General features: G+C 35.6%; 2 protein-coding genes and 4 non-coding genes across 7 annotated transcripts; 1 reads left to right on the top strand and 5 right to left on the bottom strand.

Annotated features, from left to right (window-relative positions):
* The first annotated feature begins 236 nt into the window (after positions 1-236).
* Positions 237-6,187, top strand: LOC113706409 (protein ROLLING AND ERECT LEAF 2). Its single transcript, XM_027228314.2, has 4 exons — positions 237-1,841; positions 2,116-2,291; positions 3,243-3,466; positions 5,214-6,187. Exons 1-4 carry the CDS (start codon positions 866-868, stop codon positions 6,016-6,018), a joined length of 2,181 nt encoding a protein of 726 aa, XP_027084115.1. The 5' UTR covers positions 237-865; the 3' UTR covers positions 6,019-6,187.
* A 502-nt stretch (positions 6,188-6,689) lies between these two features.
* Positions 6,690-6,884, bottom strand: LOC113707575 (U2 spliceosomal RNA). The gene has a single exon (XR_003452298.1). It is a non-coding gene; the product is annotated as a U2 spliceosomal RNA (small nuclear RNA).
* A 1,290-nt stretch (positions 6,885-8,174) lies between these two features.
* On the bottom strand, positions 8,175-8,370 carry LOC113707564 (U2 spliceosomal RNA). The gene has a single exon (XR_003452287.1). It is a non-coding gene; the product is annotated as a U2 spliceosomal RNA (small nuclear RNA).
* Positions 8,371-10,966: 2,596 nt separating this feature from the next.
* On the bottom strand, positions 10,967-11,162 carry LOC113707553 (U2 spliceosomal RNA). The gene has a single exon (XR_003452276.1). It is a non-coding gene; the product is annotated as a U2 spliceosomal RNA (small nuclear RNA).
* A 1,694-nt stretch (positions 11,163-12,856) lies between these two features.
* LOC113707534 (U2 spliceosomal RNA) lies at positions 12,857-13,052 on the bottom strand. Its single transcript, XR_003452261.1, has one exon. It is a non-coding gene; the product is annotated as a U2 spliceosomal RNA (small nuclear RNA).
* A 4,262-nt stretch (positions 13,053-17,314) lies between these two features.
* Positions 17,315-20,910, bottom strand: LOC113707307 (group 2 truncated hemoglobin 3-2). 2 transcript variants are annotated; one of them, XM_027229578.2, is made up of 5 exons: positions 20,595-20,838; positions 20,234-20,290; positions 19,981-20,111; positions 18,574-18,718; positions 17,315-17,700 (listed from the first exon to the last, which is right to left on the bottom strand). In XM_027229578.2, the coding sequence occupies exons 1-5, from the start codon at positions 20,729-20,731 to the stop codon at positions 17,598-17,600; spliced, it is 573 nt and encodes a 190-aa protein (XP_027085379.1). In that variant the 5' UTR covers positions 20,732-20,838; the 3' UTR covers positions 17,315-17,597. The 2 variants fall into 2 exon arrangements, with proteins under 2 accessions (XP_027085379.1, XP_027085380.1); XM_027229579.2 differs by lacking the exon at positions 20,234-20,290 and having other exon boundaries at positions 20,595-20,910.
* Between the last annotated feature and the right edge of the window lie 948 nt (positions 20,911-21,858).

The following is a 21,858-nucleotide window of genomic DNA, read 5'->3' as shown; positions in this document are numbered from 1 at the left end:
AAACATTTCCGCAATAAAAATCATAACCCATAGGAATGAGAACACAAAAAAGCCCAAAATGCAGAAAGTGACAGCAGTTAGTACATGTACAAACTACAAAACGCTGTCGTCCTACCTCGTGAAATGTGACCGTTATAGGAGGCTAATTTCAAAAAGGGCAATTGTAGACTGTAGAGTAGAGATGATTGAGCTCCCAAGCTGCCATACACCCTCCCACATCCAACCCAACACACTCCCTGCACCATGCTCTGTATTCACTGCTCCCCTCTGCCCAAAATTTTTGTCCATATCTTCTTCTTTCCTTCCTTTTCTTTCTTGCTTTTCCAGTCATTTATTCATTTTCCCTTCCTGGCTTCCTCGCCCCACCTTTCTCCCTCTGCAGTCCTCGTCACCTTCACCATCACCACCACCACCCCACTGTCCTTCTCCAGCCTCTTCTCATTTACACACACAGAGTGCACATTGTCATGTGTCTTTAACTCTCTCCCAACCATCTTCTTCATGCAAAACCCATTTTTTTCTTGAACACTTGAACCCCCATTCCCTCCTCCCCCCCACCCCCAGCCCCAGCAAAAAGAAAAAAGCTGAGAAAAGGATCTTTACACCTTAACTGCATAATTTTAGCCTCTAGCAGACTCATCTGTGCACGTAGCCCCCATATTTATGTGATCTTTGGTGATTTTTTAGCTTTATAATACAAAATCTGTTGAACCCATTTCGCTAAAATGCCCTGAGAATCTCTAGTACCATTTTTTTTTAAATTTTTAAATTTTCAGAGTGAAAATCTCAACTTTATTTAAACCTTAAAAGTTCCGAAAAGGGGGTTTTGAAAAAGATTGTGTCTTTTTTTTTTTTTGATATCGTCATGGGTTGTACACAATCTAGAATAGACAATGAAGAATCAGTGTCAAGATGCAAAGAGCGGAGGAACCTTATGAAAGAGGCTGTTTCAGCTAGGAACGCTTTTGCTTCAGCACATTCCGGTTATGCCGTTTCTTTGAAGAACATCGGCGCCGCCTTGAGTGACTACGCACAAGGCGAAGCGCCACCATCCGCAGCAGCTGTCGGCATTGAGCCTACATTGGAGCCACCACCGAGGCCTCCTCCTCCTCCCGGGTCCCCCTTACCCCCTCCTCCTCCTCTGCCTAGCTTTTCACCGTCTCCATCGCCACCGCTCCAGCGGTCCGTGACCATGCCTGAGTTTTCATCGTCGAAGCTGATGAGGGTGAAAATGAAGGGAATTGACGAGGATGAGGATGAAGAAGAGGGATTTGAGGAGGATGATGAGAGAAATGGTTCTTCATTGAGGCCTAGAAATAGGCGAAATGCGGTTGAAGAAATAGCTCCGGAGACCCCTGTAAGGACGCCTTATACGCCGCCCCCACCGGAGAGTAAAGGAATGGCTTGGGATTATTTCTTTATGGTGGGTAATATGCCGGGTTCAGATTTGGGGGAAGTGGAGGAAGAGGAGTATATAATGGAGGAACAAAATGGGAATGAGGGTGGAAGATTTAGCAATGTAGGTGGCAGTGATGACTTCAAGACTCCAGAGAAGGTTGGAATTGATAGAAGAGGGATGGAGACGGAGGAAGAGGTGACCCCCGTGGTAGTAGTGAAGGAGAAGCAATTTATGCATTCGAAGACAGCGCCTGCAGGAATTAGTGGAGTAGGGAATGGTAATATTGAGAAAGTAGTAGCTAGTAGTAGTGGAGTTGATTTCATGAAGATTCTGAGTGATGTTGATGATCATTTTCTCAAGGCTTCGGAGAGTGCACAAGAGGTTTCCAATATGCTTGAGGCTACAAGAATGCATTATCATTCGAATTTTGCTGACAATCGAGGTGAGTGACGCTACAATTTGATGGAAAGTGGGAATCTTTCATTTGTGTTTTCCACTAATTTTCTTTCTGTTAGTATAACACTCCTGATTGGTTTTGTTATTGAGGGATATCATGGTTTTAACAGTCATCTTTGCTGTTAGTACAGTTTCTTTGGCATCTGGAGTGATGCAATTAAATTATCAAAGATTTTCTTGGTATCAGCAGCTTGTGTTACAAAAAATTTTCCGGCTGATCATTTTTCTTCCCAAGTCATGAACTGATTGCCAATTTGCAGGGCACATTGACCATGCTGCAAGAGTCATGCGAGTTATTACCTGGAACAGATCGTTCAGAGGTGTGCCAAATGGTGATGTTGTAAATAATGATCCTGATGCAGAAGAATACGAGACACACGCCACTGTTTTAGATAAGTTGCTAGCATGGGAGAAAAAGTTATACGAGGAAGTCAAGGTACGCCAGTGTCTTAACTGGTTTGATACTTGTTATAGCATTTTTTTTTTTTTTTGCACCTGCTTTCTAGGGAATGAAAGGAGAATTGCTCAGTACAATGCGTGTTTCGATTACATAAACTCATAAAGTGTCAAAAATTTCATGAATTAATAGCCGCCAGTCTGTTGAACAAATGGCTCAAGTAAATCCTTTTACAGTTACATGATATTAGCTTGTGTTCAGATTAACTGTAGTTCTGAAATGCATATGGAGTACACGGTATGCTGAGGATAGTGGGATGGACTACAATTGGTTTAGCCTTTTACTCATGCCTTGAGTTTAAACGGGCTTGGTGTGCCAAAGCGTTTTGCATGGTACTTATTGGCTTTTTTTTTTTTCAAAGATATACTATAAATAACTCTGACACATTAAAATTAAAAGTAATGTTGTAACCAAAACATGTTGTTTTGAGTTTCTTCTCGCCTCCCAAATTGTTAAAAACATTGGAACTCTATAGTTAAACCACTTGTGGTTGCTAATCCTTTTTTTGACTTGATCAGAATTAATGTCCATGTCCAGGGGGGAGGGGGGGGAGGGTGGATAGGGTGGTTCGGGGGGAGAGGGTGTAAGTGAGAAGTCCTAGGTTCTAGCCTTGCCACTTACACTAAAAATATTTTAAAAAAATAAAAGGTCCATGTCTAAAGCAATCTAAGAAAGCCTAGGTCCTGTGCTAACTAGGGCTTGTCACCTGTCTCAGTTTACGATGTAGCTTATTCCGTAATGATGTTCTTTTGCATGATGTCGAATTGAGAATTATTAGCATCATTTGGATCTCATTCTTATTTAAACACTCGCACAGACTGGTGAACTTATGAAACTCTGCTTATTCTGTAATGATGTTCTTTTGCATGATGCCGAATTGAGAATTATTAGCATCATTTGGATCTCATTCTTGTTTAAACACTCTCACAGACTGGTGAACATATGAAACTCGAATATCAGAGGAAAGTCACTCTCTTGAGCAAGCTTAAAAAACGTGGTGCGAGTATTGAATCACTCGAGAAAGCGAAGGCTGCTGTTAGTCATTTACAGACACGATATATAGTTGACATGCAGTCACTGGATTCAACGGTCTCAGAGGTGAATGATATCCGTGACAAGCAACTGTATCCAAAACTTGTTGCTCTCATTAATGGGTGAGTTTTTGTTTGTTTCCTCCTTTTGTTCTATCATCCTCAAAGACATGATAGGTTTGTAGAGAACAGGAGGTAGTTACTCTGAGCACGAATTTTAAAAATTTCTCCAATATTGAACAGTAGCCTTTCTTATGGTCATGGCAAAGCTTTTATTTGTTGGTCATGCAATGAATGCAATGACATGGTAGACAATTTGGACCTCCACCTCATGATATCGTTATTTGGTCCTTTGAATGGTATCAAATATCATATATTTTTTATGTGCTCCTTTAATTGAAATATATTAGGCTGGACATGCCAAAGGAACTCTCATTTGGATTTCCACTTCAATAACAGTTTTGGTCCTTCATATTGTAATTCTATTTGAGAAATGTTCTTTCTTCAATCGTTTGTGTAGCATGATAACATTGTAATTCCACTTCTGTGTACTTTCTTCTTCCTTGCCAACTAGATAATTGTCTAATGGGTTCTATTAAACCAGAGTGCTAGACTTACTAGTGAATACTTTCCTCAGGAAACAGATAGATTGAAGTTAGTTAGGTTGAAGTTACTCATTAACAGTTAATCTCGAGAGAGATACACTCTTAAGCAGTCTGGCTAATTATTGTTGATATGAATTGATTCTCTGGTTTGAGTTCTAAATTGACAGATGGAGAATAGTAGCCCTCCAAACAAGTAGGTGATTTGTTGGAGGAGATGGCATTTCAGGATGAGTTGGAGATATCAAAGTTGATTAGCTAGCTGAGATACATTTGCAGCTGGGGAAAGGGGAGAAAAATAAACAGGAGCAGCAACTCTTGATGAGCCATGACAGAGAGAAGAAAACATTATAAACAGTAGCTAAAAAAACAGTGCGTACTCAGAGAGAGAGAGGAGATTGTTCCACTAAGCAGAGCATATCTTCTCGGATAATGTCATCATTAATGGCAAGCAATTTTGAAACACTGGCTTCTTCTTGGTTCACTCTGAGTCAGCCATCAATCGTAGTTCTGAGTAAAGGGGGATGGGCTAGGTCAAGGCCATTTAGTGGAATGGTTTTGTTCCTGTATCTTTAGTGAAGCAGCAGGTTTTTCCACATGAATTGGATGCGTTGTCTTGTTTGATGTTGAAGGTCCAGCTCGTATAAATGTCTTTGGTGCTTCTGGAATCCACTCTGTGGCGCATCTGAAGATTCAATGGCAGCTGGAATTTAAGTCTGGATATTCCTTGCATTTTGTTTCCAGCTATTTAGTCAGATTTTTGCTATTTCATCTTTTTTACTCCTTTAAACCATAGGCTGGGCTGTGAGTGGCTACATAATTTTATTCAACCTCTTAATCAAGTTTTATCCCCTTTCACATTTGAGCATCACTTGCAATTTAGATCCTTAAAAGGGACACAGATGACAGGGATTTCTTTCTATAAAATAAAAACTGTCTATATTTTTCTTAAGCCTCTTTCCTCTCCCTTTCTCCTTACAACTATGACATTTGAGTCCCATCTTTTGAAAATCTCATTTCTTTTTCATTTAAATGTCTGGGTCCTTCTATTTTTGCTTCTCATTTAAAGACTTTTTTTTAAGTGATTTTGCACTTGGTTCTTCTTTGCATGGACCTTGTACTGAGTATGTTTTGTGTAATTTCTCCTTAGTTCCTAACAATCTTGGATTCATTTCTGCTTAACCTTCTGGTCCTTAATTAGTATTATGGAATACAGTGAATCATGCTCTATCTGACCTGGAGTTTAATCTGTGCTTTTAATTTTGCAGGATGACCAAGATGTGGGAATCAATGTGGATGCATCATCAAGATCAGAAGCAGATTGCTACTGACCTCAAATTGCTTGATGTTTCTGCTGCTCCCAGAGAGACGAGCAAACATCACCACGAGCGCACTCGCCAGCTTTTACATCATGTTGAAGACTTGCATTCAAATCTGGAAAAGCTCATTACAAATCAGAATCAGTACATCCATTTCCTCAACAGCTGGTTGAAGCAAAATCTCATCCCAATTGAAAGCAGTTTGAAAGAGAAAATATCATCACCACCCAGATCCCAAAATCCTCCAATTCAACCCCTCCTTCAAATTTGGCATGACCATCTTGAGAAGCTTCCTGATGACGCCGCCAAATCTGCAATCCATACCTTTTCTGAGGTGGTCAAGAGAATCCTTGTTCATCAAGAGGAGGAAACGAAGCTCAAGGAAAAGTGCGAGGAAACGAGAAAAGAATATTTGCGCAAGAGCCAGGCTTTTGAAGACTGGTATCACAAGTACATGCAACGTAGAACTCCACATGATGATGCAGACCCTGATAGACCTGAAGAAACTAATCCCAATGACCCTCTTGCCGAGAAGCGGTTTGTGGTGGAGAGCTTGAAAAAGAGGTTGGAAGAGGAAATGGAAGCTCACCAGAAGCACTGCATTCAAGTGAGGGAGAAGTCTTTAGCAAGTTTCAAAATCGGGTTGCCTGACCTTTTCAGAGCTATGTCAGATTATGCTGAGGCATGTTTAAATGCTTATGGTAGTTTGAGATCACTCGCACAGCCACACAAGCCAAATGGAGTTTCCTCATGACTGTGTAACCCTTGTTTCACCATTAAGTTAGTATGTTCTTGGCTTTCCCAGTAAACGCCCAAGTTATTGTGGAAATCCATTCTGTGTGAGTTCTACTACCTTGGAATTTTGTGAAGGCGGACTTTTACTGTTTTAAATTTGTTATGTTATAATAATTAATCGTTTGACTTGTGATGTTGTTATGAATATCTCACAAATAACTTTAATAATTAGAATAATTTCATATAATGAAGATTTCATGAGATGATTGAGTAATTTTAATATTTAATTAAACATGTAAATTTATCATGTCAATGAAAACATATAGCATTTGAAATCATGAATCAAAGTGGAAAAGTAATTAGCATTAAAAAAAAAGAAGAAGAAAAGAAAGGTGGAATAATTGACTAAAAATCAATAATGTTAAAAGTCATAAATGTTAATATACCAGTGGTAGTGAGCATGAGTTTTAATTAATTCATGGAATCTGGAGGCAAGTTTAAAATAAGGGAAAAAGAAAAAAACTAAAAAAAAAAAAAAAAAAGAGAGCTAAATGAAGCAGAAAGGGCAAAAAAAAAATGCACAAAGTGAAAAACTAAAAAGAAAAGTCCCCGGCCATTTATTTGCAAAGTTAACTATCCGGTTGTTAGTCAAAATTTTGATTCGTAACAAATTTTTGTAACTGTGAGTTGGTGGGGCGTGCCAGGCCCAGGCAGCAGTGCAAAGCCCAAACGACACGTAAGAGCCCCAGTAGCAAGCTACTGTATTGGGCCCTTCCCCTAAAAAATTAATTTAATATCATGTGGGCCAATGGCCCACGTATCAGATATTAAACTGATAAGAACAGATACTACACTTGATCTTAGCCAAAAGGCCGAGAAAGGTATGCTGTGTAACGTTGTTTCGACGACCTTTTATAGTGCCCTGTTTTCGACCGGTCCTTTTATACTCTTTCTATGTGGGATGGGAAACACCGACTTTCTCCTATCTGATCCAAATCCCATTTTCACAATATAATGGTTATACTCTTCATTATGGCAACTAAATTGGGAAGAAATTTTCCTATGGCAGAATCAAGGAGATAATGGTGCAACAATTATTATCTTGAATATACGTAATATTGATAAATATGCAATACTACATAGGTTTGAAGGTTGAGAAAGTCTTTGGATGGTTTTTTGTTGTGATAATTGGTTTGTAGTACCTCTTTTGGACCACCCATGGTTGCTCTAGCACTTGGATTTTGGTAATTTCTGTTGCTATTCTTATTGAATGGAATTCGTTTCTTTTGTTTTGGACTAAATCGAAATCTAAAATCATATACAGTAGCAGAAACAAGAATACCACATATGCAGAGAAAGGCTTGAATTGAATATATTTGCCATAGAGTTTGTTTATTGTAGACTAGTATGGTCGAGTGCACAAGGCGTTGCACTGGCCCGGGGTATACAATTTGCCATTTGCTTCTCAGGACAGAAAACAAGTCCAATATCTTGATACCAAGAACCAAAACTTCTTAAATTTTCTTTCAATAAATTTCTTGTAAATATGAAAGGCTTAAACCTTGTTTGGATTGCTAGTTTTCGTCAAAAAATTATGTCGTTTTCCGTGATCACATTTCCCTATTATTTTTTTCCCTCACATACATCAAATCGCTACAGTAATTTTTCTATGAAAAATCATGAAAAATGCAATCCAAACACATTTAGTGAAAATTTTTCTTTCTAGATTGGCTATGATAGAGTATTATTTGGAATAATTACTGTAGTATTTTTTGTAATATGATGTATGTGAGATAAAAAGGTAGTTGAGAGTATAAAAAAATGGGTTGAAAAATATGTTTACAATATAAGCGAAATATTATTTGAAATAATTTTCTATCAAAACAAACTCACTCCTGCAAATTATCGGTTTAAAAATTTGGAATCTGCTCTAATTTTTAAAATATTTATTATCTTAATCTTTAACATTTTTCTGCAAAATTCTTTTACTGCTATTTTAGTGAACAAAGTGGTGCAAAAAATATGGGTAACTGCTACTTCTATTTTAAATGAATAAACATGCAAAAAAACTCCCAAACTTCCAATTAAATTCTTTATTTAATTTTTTACACAAAATCAACAACACTTAAGATTCAAAAATCTTGATTTGTAGCAAATTTTTGTAACCTTGAATTGGTGGGGCGTGCCAGGCCAAGGCAGCAGTGCCATGCCAAGGCGACACACAAGAGCCCCAGCAGCAAGCTACTGTATTGGGCCCTTCCCCTAGAAAAATTAATTTAATATCATGCGAGCCGATGGCTCGCGTATCAGATATTAAACTGATAAGAACAGATACTACACTTGATCTTAGCCAAAAGGCCGAGAAAGGTATGCTTACTAACGTAGTCTGAAGAAGCTTTTATAGTCCATTTGTCTTCAATTTGTGCTTTCAATGTCCAATGTGGGACTCGGGAACAACCGACCTTCTTTACTTTGAACCAAATCCTAATCTTCATAGTGGCAATTTAATCAAGAAACAAGTAATATCCTGAGGCTCTATTTATTTGACGGGAAAGTTGTGTAAATAAGTATATCGTAGGAAAAGTGAAGTGAAGTAAGATAAAGGAAAAGAAAATTGACCTTCCTACGGGTCTGTTTGGTTGGAAGTAAAATGTTTTCCTTGAGAAAATATTTTTCGTGGAAGTAATTTTTCATGAAAATCATTTTCCTTTCATCATTTTCAGGTGTTTGGTTAACTTATTGAAAATATTTTCTTACTTTATTTTTCTAGTGTTTGTTTAACTTTTGAAATATTTTCACTTTTATCTCTATCTTTACTTTCTACACATTATAACTACATACTTTTTCCCATGCAAAATAAGAAAATTTATCTCATAGTTTAACTTTAAAAAATCTTGGAGAAATGTATATATGAATAAAAAATATCTCCTTAAGCAATAAACAAATTGCTGGCCATTTAGTGTCAAATATCAATCACATGCAATGCTTATTGTGACATATATCTCGCACTCTCACTGCTGAAAGTTTGTCTAGAAAAAAATATCCCTATTATACATAATTAATTACTATCATAGGATGAGCAGGAGGAGGTTTCTTTTTTATTTTGAATATACTAGGGGGAGGGTTGGGTTGGGTTGGGTGGTACGGGGGAGGGAGTGTAAGGAAGAGGTATTGGGTTCGAGTCCTCCTGTTTATACTAAAAAAAAAAAAAGGAACATACTACAAGATGTTTTCAGTAAGTTTGGAACATACTACATGCGGGATGCATGCATTTCGGAAAACAACTTCAGTAAGTTTGGAAGGGAAGTTGTTTTCCATAAGATGAGTGAAAATATTTTACATGGGAAAATGTTTTCAGTAACTTTTGTGCAACCAAACACGGGAAATTAGGAAAATATTTTCCTGAAAAATATTTTCATCCGAAACAAACGGACCCTACATGTGTTTGGTTAAAAAAAATGATGGAAAAAAATATTAATTTTTTTGTTTGTTTAGTCTAAAAGTTGCAAAAAATTGGTTAGTGTATTCATTAATAGAAAATATTCTAGATCGAACTTCTCCATTTTTTATATTTAGTATACATAAAAACATGTAATAAATATAACATTTTGTATATTGGAAGAGTTATTTACCTCAAAATTAATCACACTCTTTAATAATAAGTTCATAAATTATATGTGTAATAGTTATTTCACAAATACACAGGCATATAAGAAGAGCATAAAATGTAAATGAAACAAAATACTAACATCATAAAGATTCAACAAATTACTAATTAATTAATTATTAAAATAAGAATAAAATATCTAAGTACGAGTTGGTTTTTTGAATTGTAGATTTAAGATGTTCTATTTGTGTAGAAGTTTAGAATTGAGGAAATAATTTAGAAAAAAAAGGAGTTGTAAAAGAAATTGAATTAATTGAAACTTTTCAATGACTCACTCTCCTATCGAGTTTTGGAAGAAAAATTTGCTAGAAAATTTATATGACGGGTCCCATAAATTTCCTAATAAACAAACATTTAAAACTTGCAAAAGAAAAAAGTTATAACCTAAGATTTTAAAGTGAATAATAGGTTGCGTGTGGCCTAAATAGCCTTTTTGAGCCCCTCTCTCTCTTTTTTTGCTTTACTCGTGCTCCTCATCACAACTCATCCCATCCCCAACCTAATTGTCAGACTCTAGAATTCAAACCTTAAACTTTGACGGCAAGAAGAATTCTAAAAACTGTTTCCTAACCATTGGACCAACCCTAGTGGTTAACTTTTTTGAGCTCCTCATATGAACCCTTTTCGTCTCAACTTGGCTAGCCATATCCATAGTTCAATAATTACAGTTGAATTACATGAAAAATTTTCGAGGTCTATCACTATTGCACCATCTTGATGAATGATGATTAATTTGCCTCAAGACCTTTATCCATGGCTACTGAATATTCCAGCCTTGGCTATTTCCCCATGGGGGTGATCCTTAGAAGAAGAGAATGACAAAAAAAAAAGTACAAAAATGAGTGATGGTTCCCGCAAGAAATCGGTGGCTACTCGAGAAAAGGAGCCAAGAAGCAGATAACCATGTCTGATGCGTCCTTCATTCTTAATCAGTGCACCAATGTTGGCAGAGATGGCTCTTCGTTGATGTCAGAACAGCTGCCAATATTGCTAGGAAGACTACTGTTTTCAATACAAGATACTGCCAATCAATTATTACAATACAAAACCAGTGTTCATGAGAATTAATCATTAAGTGTACCAAGTACAAGCCAATCAATCAATGGCGGGTTAATTACCACCACATATATTTAGTTTTTTCCACATATAATTAGACACGTTGTGGTTGGCATGCGTGCATAACATAAAGGTTTAACAATTTCGAATTCAAGAGGTGCTTCAATGAGATCAATCTTTCTTTATTTTGTTGGAACTAATGTTTAGTGAGATCGCAATGGAATGGATTTGTAACTGTGGATTGGTGGGGCGTGCCAGGCCAAGGCAGCAGTGCAATGCCAAGGCGACACACAAGAGCCCCAGCAGCAAGCTACTGTATTGGGCCCTTCCCCTAGAAAAATTAATTTAATATCATGCAAGCCGATGGCTCGCGTATCAGATATTAAACTGATAAGAACAGATACTACACTTGATCTTAGCCAAAAGGCCGAGAAAGGTATGCTTCGTAACGTAGGCTGAAGAAGCTTTTATAGTTCATTGGTCCTCATATTGTGCTTTCAACATGTCCAATGTGGGACTTGGGAGCAACCGACCTTCTTTATTTTGAACCAAATCCTAATTTTCATAGTGGCAATTTAATCAAGAAACAAATAATACCCTGAGGCTCTATTTGTTTGACAGGAAAGTCGTGTAAGTGTATCATGGGAAAAGTAAAATGAAGTAAGATAAAGGAAAAGAAAATTGACTTTCCTTTATGTGTTTGGTTAAAAAAAATGATGCAAAAAAAATATATAACTTCTTTTGTTTGTTTAACCGAAAAGTGACAAAAAATTTGGTTAGTGTATTCATTAATAGAAAATATTCTAGATCGAACTTCTTCATTTTTTATATTTAGTATACAAAAAAACATGTAATAAATATAAAATTTTGCATATTGAAAGAGTTATTTACCTCAAAATTAATCACATTCTTAAATAATAAGTTCATATATTATATGTGTAAAAAGTTATTTTGCAAATATATAGGCATATAAAAAGAGCATAAAATGTAAAAGAAAAAAAATACTAACATCATAAAAATTCAACAAATTACTAATTAATTAATTATTAAAATAAGAATAAAACATCTAACTACAAGTTGGTTTTTTGAATTGTAGATTTTAAGATGTTCTAATTTATGTAGAAGTTTAGAATTGAGGAAATAATTTAGAAAAAAAGGAGTTGTAAAAGAAATGGAATTAGTTGAAACTTTCGAGTGACTCACTCTCCTTTCGAGTTTTGCAGGAAAAATTTGATAGAAAAATTTATGTGATGGGTCCCATAAATTTCCTAACAAACAAACATTTAAAACTTGATTTTAGAGTGAATAATAGGTTGCGTGTGGCCTAAATAGACTTTTTGAGCTCCCATGTCTCTGCTCTCCTCCTCCTCATCACTGCTCTTCCCATCTCCAACCTTATTGTCAAACTCTAGGTTTCAAACCTTAAACTTGACGATGGGAAGAATTCTAAGAACTTTTCCTAACCATTGGACCAACCCTAGTAGTTAATTTTTTTGAGCTCCTCATATGAACCCTTTTCGTCTCAACTTGGCTAGCCATATGCATATATCAATAATTACAGTTGAATTAAATGAAAAATTTTCCAGGTCCATCACTATTGCACAATCTTGATGAATGATGATTAATTTGCCTCCAGACCTTTATCCATGGCTACTGAATATTCCAGCCTTGGCTATTTCCCCATGAGGGTGATCCTTAGAAGAAGAGAATGACAAAAAAAATGTACAAAGATGAGTTGATGATTCCCGCAAGGAATCGGTGGCTACTCGAAAAGGAGCCACGAAGCAGATAACAATAATGTCTGATGCGCCCTTCATTCTTAATCAGTGCACCAATTTTGGCAGAGATGGCTCTTCGTTGATGTCAGAACTGCTGCCAATGTCGCTAGGAAGACTACTGTTTTCAATACAAGATACTGCCAATCAATACAAAACCAGAGTTCATGAGAATTAATCGTTGAGATAAAAGCGTACCAAGTACAAGCGAATCAATCAATTGCGGGTTAATTACCAACTACCAAATCCAAAATTAGACACGAATTCAAGGGGTGATTCGATGAGATCAATCTTTCTTCATTTTGTTGGGGACTAGGTTTAGTGAGATCGCAATGGAATGGATTTGTAACTGTGAATTGGTGGGGCGTGCCAGGCCAAGGCAGCAGTGCAATGCCGAGGCGACACACAAGAGCCTCAGTAGCAAGCCACTGTATTGAGCTCTTCCCCTAGAAAAATTAATTTAATATCATGCAAGCCGATGGCTCGCGTATCAGATATTAAACTGATAAGAACAGATACTACACTTGATCTTAGCCAAAAGGCCGAGAAAGGTATGCTTCATAGCGTAGTCTGAAGAAGCTTTTATAGTTCGTTGGTCCTCATATTGTGCTTTCAACATGTCCAATGTGGGACTCGGGAACAACCGACCTTCTTTATCTTGAACCAAATTCTAATTGTCACACAGGCATTTTAATCAAGAAAAAAATAAGTGTATCATGAAAAAAGTAAAATGAAGTGAAGTGAAGTAAGATAAAGGAAAAGGAAACTAATTTCTCACACGTGTTTGGTTAACAAGAAAATGATGCAAAAATAAAATACAAAATCTTTGTTTGTTTAGCTAAAAAGTCACGAAAAAATTGACTAGTGTATTCATTAATAAAAAAAATATATTCTAGATTGAACTTCTTCATTTTTGGTATTTAATATACATAAAAAACACATAATAAATATAACATCTTGCATATTGGAAGAGTTGCTTACCACAAAATTAATCACATTCTTTAACAATAAGTTCATATACTATGTGTGTGTATTAGTTACTTCACAAATATATAGACATAAAAAAGGAGTATAAAATGTAAAAGGAAAAAAATATTAATTTCATATACATTCAACAAATTACTAATTAATTAATTATTAAAATACGAATAAAATATCAAACTACAAGCTAGTTTTTTGAATTGTAAATTCTAAGATGTTTTCATTTATGTAGAAGTTTACAATGGAGGAAATAATTCAGAAAGAAAGAAGTTGTAAATAGAATTAGTTGAGACTTTTCAGTAACTCGCTCTTACTCTCCTATCGAGTTTTGCACGAAAAATTTTATAGGAAAATGAGTGAGAAAATTTTATGTGGTGGGTCTCATAAGTTTCCTAACAAACTAACATTTAATACTTAGAAGAAAGAAAGTTACAACCTAGGATTTTAGAGAGAATAATAGGTTGTGTGTGGCCTAAATAGCATTTTAAGCTCCTCCCTTTTCTTTTTTTCTTTTCCTCCTGCTCCATGTCACACAAGACTCACAACTCTTCCCATTCACGTTCCAACTACCAAATCCAAACTTTAAACCTAGAACTTGATAACCATTGGACCAATCGTAATGGTTAACATTTTGGAGCTCCTCATATGAACATTTTCGTCCCAACTTGGCTAGCCATATCCACATTTCAATAATTACAGTTTTACTCTATATTAGGAACAAATAATTAGGACAAAATTTTCGAGTTGCAGAACCAAGAACAGTACGGTCTTCAATGATTATGATCTTGAATCTACATATCTTGATAAAAATATGTAGTATAGCATCCTCTTGTAGTAGTTAAATCTGACATAGGTCTTTGCTAAGTAAATTGTTCAACTGCGAATTAGTCCTATTTATGTCTATGCCTCCAATTAAATTCCTCAACTCTAATTTTTCATTTTTTTTTTCCCGTTGTCTGAAGCATCTGTCAAAAACAAAAAATGTCTCAACTTTTTGACCTTTGAAAACAGCCAAATCCAAAAGTTGATATGCTGGTAAAAGCAGTGGGAAATCTCCATAGCACAAAAAGTGGAATTAGAGATGTCATAACAATAATATTAATTAACCTTAAAAGAAGAAAAAGATGCTCCTAAAACACCTTAACATATTAAACATGGACTTTTCTGGGAGAAGATGAGAGATCTTTCGGCTGGCTGTCCTAAACATGCTTTTATAGATTCCTCCAATTGAAATTACAAATTAGGTCACTACCTAGTAATCCTCGTGGCCAAAATGATGGTGCAGCGAAGAATGCCTTTAACTAATGTGGCTTTTCTGGGGCCATTATGGTTCTTAATTTAATTATTTGCTCGTAATTTGTTGCTTAAACAGTTGATATACTTGTTTGTAAAACGCGTTTTAGAAGTAAGAATATTGAATATTGAATCCCTATCATCCAATAGTGCAACTAGTTATTGGATATATTGCAACGAAATTGAACTTTTCTATTTTCTCTGTTCATGTTTAACTTTTCACAGGAGTTCCATTAATCTTTTCTTTCAATGTATATGACGGGGCAAGAAAACTGTCTAAGTTGAAAAAAGTTAACAAAGCTACTGCCTTGGTGGTGGTGCCATAGAAGCTCATGTCCTAACAAGTACAGCATCCTGAATTACTAGCTATTTTTAAGAGTTTTTGTAGAAAAATGTATTGTAACAATTTGATGTATGTGAAATAAAAAAATAATTAGAAAATATATTCACAAAAAACGTAAAAAAGGAATTGTCATCACAAAATTGCACATAGTAGCAGAAAAGTATAAAGACGAATCTATGATCTTTCTTCTATGAAGTAATTATCACGTGAAGTATATGTAGCTTTTGCCTTCTTGATAGTGTTGATGGATTTCTTGGTAGACAGAAATAACAAAAAAAAAAAAAAAGAGAGAGAAGGAAAAATGGAAAGTTAAACATTAGAAAATAAAAAGGAAAGTAGGGAAATTATGGCACCATTCTTGCATTACAAGCCTTTTTCTCTCATAGGAGTAGATTTTAATTTTTTTACAACAAAGCAACCACTAACTTCAACTATATTCTATTATCATAAATTCTTTTAAATCGTTGATTGCAATAAGTCATCTAGTAAATTATTCATTGCAATTTAAGCTGAGTCATATTCAGGAAATGTAAATGAAAACAATATATGCGCATTGACATGGTAATTTATTCGTGTTAAATTAGTGCCTATCGAGCATCGATCAGAAGAATGAAAAAAAGAAAAGAATTAAACTCTAGACAAACAATTGCTTTGGTAGTGGCATAATTTTTTATTTTACAAGATAATTAGCTATTTTATTCATTTGCTGGTGAAGACAAGATAATGTGGTAAAAGTGATAAAGATGTTTTCTCAGTAGCTAGTTTGATAGCATAGTTTAGTTCAGCCATCTTTTCACGTCACACCAGTCGATTTTCTCAGATTCTCAAGTAGAACCATCTCCTCCTGATAGGATAATTTCATCCAACAAAGTCTAGAAATGCTGTTGTAGAAGTTTTTAATTCGTGGATTTCCGTTAAAATCTGAGGATAAGCCCTACTTTCCACAAATAGCTTATCTCTTCATTAAAGTAAGTCCTCGAATCTTCCCAAGTATGAAAGCCAAACTCCTGTATCCTCATGCACTCTTGCCTCTCATTATTAAGGTCTTATGTAGCCTTATCCGAGCTCCAATAACTAACTCATAAAGAACTTCCAAATTGTGTGCAGAGCTCAAAATTTCTTATTCTTGAGTAGCATTTTGCAATGAGCATCAGATGCTGGAACAAGTCCAGGAGTGCAAGCGTCCGGTTAGGCCAGGCCAGCTTTAACAGAGAATATGAGACTCAACCAAGGTGGTTAAAGTTCTGGAAAAAATTCAGAAGACGCAAGAGGAAAGATTGTTACTCTTCTTCAATGTCAACGCAGACACCATATGATCCGGAAACTTATTTGCAGAATTTTGATGAAGGGTCAGGGACACTGGAGCCAGACAATCTCCTCAGGTCCTTCTCAGCTCGATATGCCAATCCATCAAGCTTGTCATGTAGGGGAGAGTTTCTATAGAGTAGTAGTGTTTTCCATCTTCTCAACAGAAGGTATGTTTTGTATATGGGCATGAGGCGTTTCACGGTTTGTAAAGAGTGTATTTGTTTGTTTTTTTCTTCCCCTTTCTTCTCTGATGTCTTTGTCTGAATGGAGTGTTGAGCTTTCTCAGTTCATCATTCAAGCCAATTAACTAGAACTTAAAAGGAAAAGGAAATAGACCTGAACTTTGCTGGCTTTTTAGTCTTAGAACCATTTAATATGCTCTCTTCATCAGTTCTAGTGAAAACATTGTAGAAGTCATCTGCAACATTCCTATGGCCATGACTTTGTTTAGTTATTGCCACATTTAGAACAATCAAGCTGGGTAAAATGAGTAAAACTCTTCTCAAAACCAAGAGATGGAAAAGTATCTTTGAGCTAATTTTCATCTCTTTTGAAGTCTCATCTGCCCCAGCAACATTAGTTGTTGAATAGTAACTAAATCTGAAACAGTTTCATCTGCTTCCCTCTTGCTTTATCATCTTTCTCAAAGCTTTGGCCTTTTCTAAAGCACTTGGGCTTTAACTTTTTTAGTTTTCGCCATACAAGCAAAGCAAATAAATATGCTCTATAGCGAAGCCTGTGATATTCAGAGTCCATAAAGAAAGCAAAATTTCAAGCAATTGCCTCAAGGTATGGTAAATCCGAAGCTAACAACTTCGTATGTTTGTTACCATAGCGAGACGTAACGCAAGAAGAAGGCAGAAAATGGCAGTTTTTTTTTTTACTTCAGTAGTTTCAAATTATTGCGAGTATTGTCCATTCCACTAGTTTTACATTTCAACAGTTAAGTTACATTAGTATGCCTTACATGGAAAGCATCCATCCAATGCAACACGAATTATAAGATTTCAGTTCGCAGTGCTATACATAAAAGGGAAGTATCAATCCCCTGCAAATGGAAGTATCAATATTCAAGATTCCATTGATGACAATAATGTTTTATGGATCTATTTCGTGTAAACCACGTACACACCTCAATTTTAATTAGTGTACCAATCAATCTTGTCATCATGAAGTTACACTGCAGCGTGTTTGCCTGGATGCTTGCAATTCTTGCAAGGAGCTGCTTGATTCTGATTCTTCAACTCATCTCCAGCGACGAGAAAGAATGCAGTGTGCCTGGAATGATTATTTGGTAATTAACTATGATACGATTCATATACAGTAGGTATATTCAGCTGCGATAATAAATTCGGGATAATATAATATCAGAAACCTCGCCTGGGATTTCTCATAATATCATTCAGGTCTTCTGAGGTTTTTAAAATCTCACTTGCCTCCCTTACCAGCTTGACAAGACCAAATGTGCCTATCAAAGGTCACAAATTGACAACACTACCCTTGCACTATTAATAACTACTTAACCCAACAAGCCAAAACAAAAAAGAGAATTTTTAAATTAAAAAAAAAAAGTAGATAAACAAAACAACCAAATCGCTACTCAATCTGGGGGCAAATTGGGTTGGGTTATAAGGTGAGTGGGTCGTAAGTCCAAAACCTCCCATTTACCAGAAAAAAAAAATTGCTATTCAATAATGATCCACATTTCTCAGTATCAAGGTGGTGGTGGGACAATAAAGTCCTTTGGTAAGTTAGATCTAGTCAAAGCCAACAATTTAGAAGGATTTGACATTGAAAAATTTTGTGGGACAGTTAAGGAAGTCAAGAAATTTTTTTAGGAAATATGTTTTAATACATGATGTAATTTAACTTGTATTGAAAATTAAAATAATCTCTTCATACGTGTGATTTGTGACATAAATTCTACTTATAGAAAAAATTTTTATAAATAAGTCCATAATTAAAAAAAATTAATCAAAATATGATATAATGATGAAATATATATATATATATATCTAGGAGTATACTATTCTTTTGGTTAAAACTTCATTAATTATGCTAGGTAATTAAGGGGCATGAAGTGATATTATGAGAAATGCCAGGGGAGGTTCCTGAAATTATCCCAACAAATTGACCAGAATTGTATTGTACCTGAAAAAGTTCAGCATTTTAGTCTTAGAATCCAAGTCAATATCTGAAGTTGCGTCCAAGGCTTGTTGCATGTGGTTTAACCACCTCTCAGCAGCTCGATGGGTGACTGGAAATGGACGATGGCGTCCAATCAAAGCAGGATGGCCTGCAACAACAGTATATATCTGATCCATTTGATAATTTAAGGCATATTATGAATGCGAAATAAAAATTTTTTGGCAAGTGCCTTCACCAAACATTATAAAAGCGTAAAACCAAGTGATAAAGAAGAGCTCCAGCCAAAGGGGGGAACTGATGGAAGAGAAGACAAAAGAATATTTTTCTCAAAGTTGAGTCCTTTCTTTTGCAAGGACATTGCTTTAGATCTACTATAAATTACATCAACAATACACCCAAGAAAAGGGCCCAATCCACAACAAAACCACATTGTACATCAGGAATAGAGGTCCCACGAAAAAAGCTGTACTAATCAAGATTCAGAGACATAGGTACATGTATTCATGAGGCTCAAAACATTTTGAACCCGGAAGCATGTTGTCCACAATTATCTTAGCTTTGCCATCTCCTTTTTCCCTTTACCACTTCATTTTGCTTTCATTTCTGGGCAGGGGGGAGAACAGGATGTGTCTCTTTTAAACTGTTCATGGGTACAAATTCCAGGCTTCATGCTCAGGTGATACACACCATGCATTATGTCATTAATGCAATGAAGCCTTAGGTGATTCAGATCCAATCAAAAGTGAGTGAATTTACTCGTAAACTTTACATAGACGAAAGGACTCTCTAATGATGATGGCATTCAAAAGCTCTCCACAATTGTTAAGCACAAAAATGTATCCAGCAATACAATATTTCATACTTGAAATACTTCTGTGACTTTCACAACCCAAAATACCTAAATTTAAGCCATCGAACAATGACCCATTCCCTAACAGCTACCAGCTCAGAATCATCAACTTCAGATGTATCCAAACTAATTAAGAAGCAACTCCTTAAAATTGAGACTCAAAAGCTAGCTTAAGGCCTTGTAAAAGCCACATAAAATTTCTCCCCCCATCCACACACCAAAACCGATAAGCATTAGAAAAAGTTCAAGTAGATGGCCAAACTACACGTTTCTTTTGATTTAGCAATTCTATCTCCACCTTGTAATCTGAGTTCTTCTAACATCATCTGGCTCGCTAATTAACTCCAGCAAATTAAATATATGCACTTCACTGTACATGTATAATTTAATCTGTGACACGATGCATTGAAGCTCAAACTACGTGAAAAAACAAAGGATGATATCATGCATTCTCAACAACCATGCTTTGTTGCATTCTGCCAATTTGATGGAAGACCAAACCACAACCAAAATCACAACCTTATAATCAACATAAAGATTATCCAAAATTCCTTGCTAACCTTTTCTCTGAGAGTAAAGAGGAGGCCCTCCCATTCTTTGCACAAAGAACTCATACTGATTTTGAATGGCATCTTCCTTCTTTGACTTTGAAAATATTGACCTAAACCACTCTTCCTCATCAGCATATACCCTGTTTTCCATTTTCAAAAACCCAAGATTTATTAAAAGAGAAAAAAAACTATGTAAATTGATTTGTACATGTACTAGTTAGGAATGCCTAATATATAATAAGTTCATATATAAGCCGTATACCTAACCATATAGAAAATCCAAGTTCCAATTTTACCAGTTCTGCAACCGATCTGCTCCCTATAACTCCAAAAATACTTTAAAATTAAGACTAACTCCTTCAGTCAATTATGGTAATCATCATTCATCCGCAAACAGACACCAAAATAGGGGAAAACAAGAGAACTGCAGAGAAACAGATAAAACAGGAAAAAGATACAATTTTTATTCCCAATCACAGAGCAGAGATATAGATTCAGTTTATTTATTCATCTATTTTTTGGTGTATCATCTTTCCGCGGATTTCCCAAAAAATCCACTAATTCAATTAGCAAAATAAATCCCAGAAACAAAAGTAGAAAAGAAAGAATCCCGTGTTTGTGACCTCTCATAGAAGTTGGTGGAGAGGCTGATGAAAGTCTGGAGGCCGAGCTTCTCATAAAGATTGGTGCCGTCGATAGCAAAGGCGTCCTCAGCGTCCACCCCACTCCATTCCGCCGCCTTCTCCTGCAGCGACTGCATCTGTCTTTCTTGGTTCAGTTAGAAAATCACGATTTTAAAACTTTTAGCAATATGTCTTTTTCTTCTGCTGCTGCAGCTGCTGCTGTGTACTGTGTGTTGGAGTAATATATGGACGTTGAATGCAATTATAGGGCCGTAGAAATCGCGTGGCAAACACGCTTTTTGGTGGAGGATGAAAGGGACGTGACAAATTGGAGGTATGGATGAAGATTTTTAGGAGGATAATATCAGAAACCTCCCCTGAGGTTTCTCCTAATAGCATTTAGCACCTTCAAGGTTTTACAAATATCACTCATGTTTTCTATTAATTACAAAATGACTATGTTGACCCTTCTTACGTAACACGCACATCGGGCTGCAAACGAGTCGAGTCGAGTCGAGTTTTGAACTAATCGAGTTGAGTCTTGACTAAATTTTACCAAACTCGAACTCGAACTCGAGTTCGACGAGCCGGCAATTTAAAGTTCGAGCTCGAGCTCGAAATAAATAAAAAAAATAATTATTTTATTTTAAAAAAATAAAATAAAATAATAGTTTTTCTTAATAAATAATAAAATATTAAGGATATATATGTAATTTTACTATTAAAATAAGAAAATAAAAAAATATATATATACTTAAAATAAATATATATATACTTAAAATAAAAAATATTATATATATATATACTCGAACTCGCAAGCCGGGCTTAATATTTTGACCTCGAATTCGAGCTCGATTTCGACTTGAGCCAACTCGAGCTCGACTCGAACTCGATATTGTTCGAGTCGAGCTTGAGCTTTGACTCGAGCCGCTCGCGAGCGATTCGATTCATTTGCAGTCCTACACGCACATCAAATAAATAGTTAAAAATTTAAAGAAAAAGAAATAAAAGTTATTTTCTTCTCTTTTCTCTTTCTCCAATATTCTATCTTGTCTATTTTTTTGGATAATTATGTGGTTTGATTTTTCTTTTTGCAAATGATCATAAACTAAATGTGTTTAACCTTTTTTCAATTTGAGTGATTATGATATAGTGTGATATGATTTCTTTGGTTATTTTGATTTGATTTTTATAGTGATTTAGTATAACTTAAAAGTTTGGATCATGGGTTGAGAAGAGATTGAAAAAAAAAATAAGGTTCATA

The sequence above is a fragment of the Coffea arabica genome, chromosome 8c (genome assembly GCF_036785885.1).
Source record: "Coffea arabica cultivar ET-39 chromosome 8c, Coffea Arabica ET-39 HiFi, whole genome shotgun sequence".
In the NCBI taxonomy this organism is placed as follows: Eukaryota; Viridiplantae; Streptophyta; class Magnoliopsida; order Gentianales; family Rubiaceae; genus Coffea; species Coffea arabica.
The sequence above is the reverse complement of the archived record's forward strand: the minus strand, read 5'-3'. Positions and strand labels throughout refer to the sequence as shown.

Coding starts and splice junctions, on each gene's coding strand:
- LOC113706409 (XM_027228314.2), top strand. CDS start 866: ATGGGTTGTACACAATCTAGAATAGACAATGAAGAATCAGTGTCAAGA. Junction 1,842..2,115: donor GAATTTTGCTGACAATCGAG/GTGAGTGACGCT, acceptor GCCAATTTGCAG/GGCACATTGACCATGCTGCA. Junction 2,292..3,242: donor AGTTATACGAGGAAGTCAAG/GTACGCCAGTGT, acceptor ACACTCTCACAG/ACTGGTGAACATATGAAACT.
- LOC113707307 (XM_027229578.2), bottom strand. CDS start 20,731: ATGCAGTCGCTGCAGGAGAAGGCGGCGGAATGGAGTGGGGTGGACGCT. Junction 20,112..20,233: donor TGGATTTTCTATATGGTTAG/GTATACGGCTTA, acceptor AATGGAAAACAG/GGTATATGCTGATGAGGAAG. Junction 18,719..19,980: donor TCTTTACTCTCAGAGAAAAG/GTTAGCAAGGAA, acceptor CTGTTGTTGCAG/GCCATCCTGCTTTGATTGGA.